Consider the following 4,750-nt stretch of genomic DNA (forward strand, 5'->3'; position numbering starts at 1 on the left):
AGCCCAGGGATTCCTGCTGTGCTGCAGACCACTGGTTTTATCCAGGTGGTTCATTTACCCCCAGGTCCTCAAAGGCAGAGGAGTGCCTTTGAGCAGTTGCACCTCAGCCACTTCATGTCAGTCACCTGGAAAACAGAAATACCAACATTAGCCTTTTTCAGGGAGACTGGCAGAAATGAGCTCACTGAAGGTCACAGGGAAGGCAGATCAATATTGCTGTTCTGCAGGATGCAGAAACACAAAATCACTTTGCAACTTCACGTATCCACCAGGATTTATGTGGACATGGCTTGGGTTTTTTTTTTTTCGCTAATTTGCCCATATTTCTTGGAAAATAAGCCAGTTTGTCTCTATACCTATTATATCCAACACTCCCAGGGCTGCATGTTTCAGTTTTGTTGCTGTCATATGGGGAGGATACTCCACACCCTGTTCCTTGGTACCACCTCTGAAAATCTGGCATGGCTTTGAACTGCTTACCATGAGATCCTTTGCAGTTGGTCCTAATACCTTGGGAGAGAACAGAGTGCCAGTGGGTCCCTTTGCTGATGACCTTGGTCAAGATGAATAGCTGTGGTACAAGAAGATCTTCCAGACTTGGGAAGGGATCCCAGCACACCAGATCTGAAGGATGCTGGTGAAGCCTGTGGTATCTGCATTATTTCCTCCTGGAAACTCAGGTGTTCTGTAAGAGCTGGCAATATGAGTGAGCACAGGGCTCAGAGGCACTATTGGGTTACCAGGAATTCACCCCACACTTCCAGCAAGTCATCTGAGATCAGGGCCTCTCAGGACTAACAGGGGCTATGTGAAATGGGGTGTGCAATCTGATAGGGGCTGGTAGCCCTGGGGAAGGGTTGCCAGGGAGCTCTACCTGCCCTTGCTGGGCCAGCACCCCAGCAAGGCAGCCTGTGAAGTCACTATAAAACAGCTGCTGCAGCTCCATCTCTTTTGTGGCTGCACAGGGACCACTTCCAGCCTCCTCCCAAGAGAACATTTCTTCCTTAAAACGTTGAATAATGAGAAGCCTGAATGGCTTGCAGCAGCTTAAGGCCACTGCCTGAAGAGTCACGCACAGCTGGCTTTCTCTGCCATGGGTAAGGCTCCTGTAAGGCTCGCAAGGAAACAAACTGTGCTCTCAGCTCTGCTGGCCTCTCTGTGCTGTGGAGACGAGCGTCATGAGTTAGCTGTGATTAGAAAGCCAGCATCCACCCTGCTTTATGACACAATTACTCCACGCTTCCCTGAGCTGTGCAGCGACTGTAGCGGCGACTGCGGTTGCCAAACACAGCTCGGTTTAACGGAATGAAGTTTTCCTGGAGAATAAAGGTGGAACCTCACCCTTTCCTAACAGAGGAGCGAAGCCTGAACCTTTCCACGTGCTTGTCTGAGCTTTGATACTTCACAACCGGGAAGCTGCCCACTGTGGTCAGCTTATCACACCTGTGGATCTACAGTAGTTGAGCTGGGTAAATATTAGGATCATTCTGCATAGTAGTGAGTAATTTTGTACAATGCTTTGCAGTTTATGTTTAAACAGAAGTCCCGAGAGTCCTGATGGTGCACACAGGAGGTGCTGAATGCTTCTTTTCTGGTTTCAGATTCAGCCTGGGGGAAGGAGGAAAAGTCTACCTGGTCCATTCGTTGCCCCCTGTGCTGTGAGGATATGTTTCCTTGCAGACCCACCTGCTTGTGATTGGTAAGCTCTTAGGGAGTGGTTGAGCTAAGCTGTCTTTATCCCTTGCCTCTGACTACTTTACTTACATGAGCTCGCTCCAGGAGCTAACTTGGTCTATGGGGTTGCTCCCCTCTAGCCCTTGCGTTGTTTTTAGAGGAGAGTCTGAGCAAATACTGCCTACCACAGCAGACAGAGCAGCAAACTGAGCCCCTACCGCTGTGATGGATGAGTAGCTGGTTCTTCCCCGCAAAACCAGCTGCCTTCTGCCCTGTGGCGGTGAGCCAGAGAACCAGGTACCGCTTCCTTCCCCAGGCAAGAAGCATTAGTCAGGCAGAGACAGCAAGGTCAGCCGCTCCCGTTGCCTGCAGGAGGGGAAGGGCGGCTGCCTGTGGCAAGAACAGGCGGCCATTGCCATCGAGCATCGTGAGCATCTCTGTGCAGGTCCTGTTGAGACAGGACCCTTCCAGTTGTGTTTCTCTACCAGCTCTGCCCACATGGAAGCTCGTGGCACCTTGTATGGGAGTAACATTAAAAAAAAAAAACAAAGAAAATGTCGAAGTGGCAAACTTGTCCTCGGATTTGTGCTGGCAGGTTTAAAAAGATCATCCTTTCCCCCCCCTCCCCCATTCCCCCCCGGCTCATGCCACACCTCAGGCTCCTCAGGCGCTACACTGCAGCGTGGGCTGCACCCTGCCTGCCTGAGGCGGCTTTGCACGGAGTGTTGCGGCGGCGGGGCTGAGCCCCGCTTCGCAGGGAAGAGGGGGGAGCCCGGGGACGCTCAGCGTGCAGCTGGCACGACAGACCCGCGTCTGGTAGAGGCGTACAGCCCAGAGGAAAGCTTGGCCGGGGCGGCTCATCCACACAGCTCGGGGCTGCGTGAGCCGCTGCCGACCCCACGGCTCTGGCGAGGGACACTGCCCTCCCCCAGCTGCTGTCCCGCCCGCCGGGGCCTTCCCGAAGCGCGGGGGCCCTGGGACGTGACGGGAGGGCAGAGCCGGTGCCCAGGCAGCGAGACTACAGCTCCCGCCGGCCCGCGCGGCCGCCCCGCTCCCGCCCTGCCCCGCGCGCTCAACCGCCGCCGTTTGAAGCGAGCGATGGCGGCCGGTGCAGAGGCGCTGCCTGAGGAATGGCGGCTCTACCTGGTTCCCGCCCGCGTCGCCACCTTCCGCAACTGGCCCTTCACCGAGGGCTGCAGCTGCACGCCTGAGCGGGTGAGCCTGGCGGGGCAGCGGGACCGGGGGCGGAGGGGCCGGGGCCGAACGGGGCGCGGTGGGAGCGCTGACGGGGCTTTCCCGCCTTTCCTCTGCCCGCAGATGGCGGCGGCAGGTTTCGTGCACTGCCCCAGCGAGAACTGCCCCGACGTGGCGCAGTGCTTCTTCTGCTTCAAGGAGCTGGAAGGCTGGGAGCCCGACGACGACCCGCTGTGAGTAGCGGGGGTTGGTGTTTCCCCCGGTGCACCCCCCCCCCCCGACCCGCCTCCCGGGCGGGAGCTCAGCGCCGGGGTGGGGCCGCTGCTGGTGACCGAGGTGCTTGGCAGGGATGCAGGGATGAAGGGCGGGCTGCCTGCCTGCCTGTGTCTCACCGTGTGCTGCCTTTTTTTTTCAAATTGGGGTTTTTTTCCTTTTCAGGCAGGAGCACAAAAAGCACTCTCCAGACTGCCCTTTCCTCTCCCTTCAGAAAGACCCCACTAACCTGACGCTGCAGGAGTTCCTGAAGCTGGACAAGGAACGAATGAAAAATGTAATTGTACGTACACATCGGCGCTGTGATGCTTTCCTACACCCCCCCTCACCTTGGAGAGGCACTGAGTTTCTAGGCCTGGGGTTGTTTAGCTGGCCTCTTGGTGCCTTACCACAGTGCAGCTGGAGTTGTTTGTTGCTTCCTCGCTCTTGGTTCTCAGCCTTTACCTTACAGGATACGTAGCCCCCTTTCCCCTTGAAATGGAATGGTGCCCAGCTTAGTACTAGGCACTAACGTATTATTTTTGTTCTTTGTAGAAAAAAGAAATTGCTCAGAAGGTGACGGAGGTTGAAGATGCAGCCAAGAATGTGCGTTGTGGTATAGAAAATCTGGTCTCCTAGGCTACTACAGCTTCTCACTGGTCGGTGACTTCTGTGTCCTGTGTGTGCTCTGGCGCTGCCACTTTGGCTGTTTCCTTTTGGCTTTCAGCATGGCAGCCCCTGTGAGAAGCAGACTGAATTCTCCTTCACTCGAGTCTGTCCAGGAAGTACCTGGGGTTTGATGCACTGCATGTGTAATCTGTTTCTGCAGGGATTCTCCTGTTCTTCCTGTTGGTTTAATTAAGGATTACTACTTGTGGTTTTATTTTGGTTTTGTTTTTTAAACACAGCTGTTTCCATTTTGGAGATGCTGGTAGCAAAAACTTGTGTTTATTGCAAGACCTGGCAGGCACTTCCATTTTTGTACTGAATATACCAGTGCTTTTTGATACTTTTGGAAATAAAAAGAGGAAAGAGTTTTATAAGTCCTTTGGGGATTTTAAGATTGTGACTAATAATGTCTTACTATACCAAATCCTAGCGTGGCTGGTATCCTTGTAAACTTCTATTTGTAGTTGGCTGCTGCCTTATGTTGATGCATTTATAAATAAATGTTGAAGGCAAAACAGCAAAGCAGTTCTACTCAGTTTTCTGGGGGACAAGACTCTGACCTTTAATGCGTTGAGCTGCAGTGAATGCAGTTTTAACTTCAAAATGGGAAATAAGCTAATCAAAGCACAGCTTGCAGTGCTGTTGCTCTAGTGTCAAACTGTATTAAACAATGTTCATCAGGTCTTTTCTAAAACGTCCTTGGAAGGCTTGGTTGGTCCCTCTCCTTGCACAGGTTTGGAAAGGAAGAAAGGCTAGTGAACCAGAGCACGGACAGAGGAGAGTTGTGCTCGGAATTGCTGGGAGGGAATGAGGGAACCTTGTACACAATCACTGGCTGTTTCAGGGCCCAAGTAGGTTGTACAGGATTGTGAAGTCTGTGGCCAGAACTGCACGAGTGCACTTGGGTGCTCCCAAACTCACAGGAGCCCCCAGCTCCATCTCGGGGAGTAGGCAGTTGCAA

The 4,750-nt window shown here is 53.4% G+C and overlaps 1 protein-coding gene across 1 annotated transcript; it reads left to right on the plus strand.

Moving 5' to 3' along the window:
- Positions 1–2,772: 2,772 nt before the first annotated feature.
- On the plus strand, positions 2,773–3,759 carry BIRC5 (baculoviral IAP repeat containing 5; the record flags this gene model as incomplete). Its single annotated transcript, XM_084262224.1, has 4 exons — positions 2,773–2,889; positions 2,992–3,101; positions 3,307–3,424; positions 3,676–3,759. 4 exons carry the CDS (start codon positions 2,773–2,775, stop codon positions 3,757–3,759), a joined length of 429 nt encoding a protein of 142 aa, XP_084118350.1.
- Positions 3,760–4,750: the final 991 nt, after the last annotated feature.

The sequence above is a fragment of the Gallinula chloropus genome (assembly GCF_964237585.1).
Source record: "Gallinula chloropus genome assembly, chromosome: 3".
In the NCBI taxonomy this organism is placed as follows: domain Eukaryota; kingdom Metazoa; phylum Chordata; class Aves; order Gruiformes; family Rallidae; genus Gallinula; species Gallinula chloropus.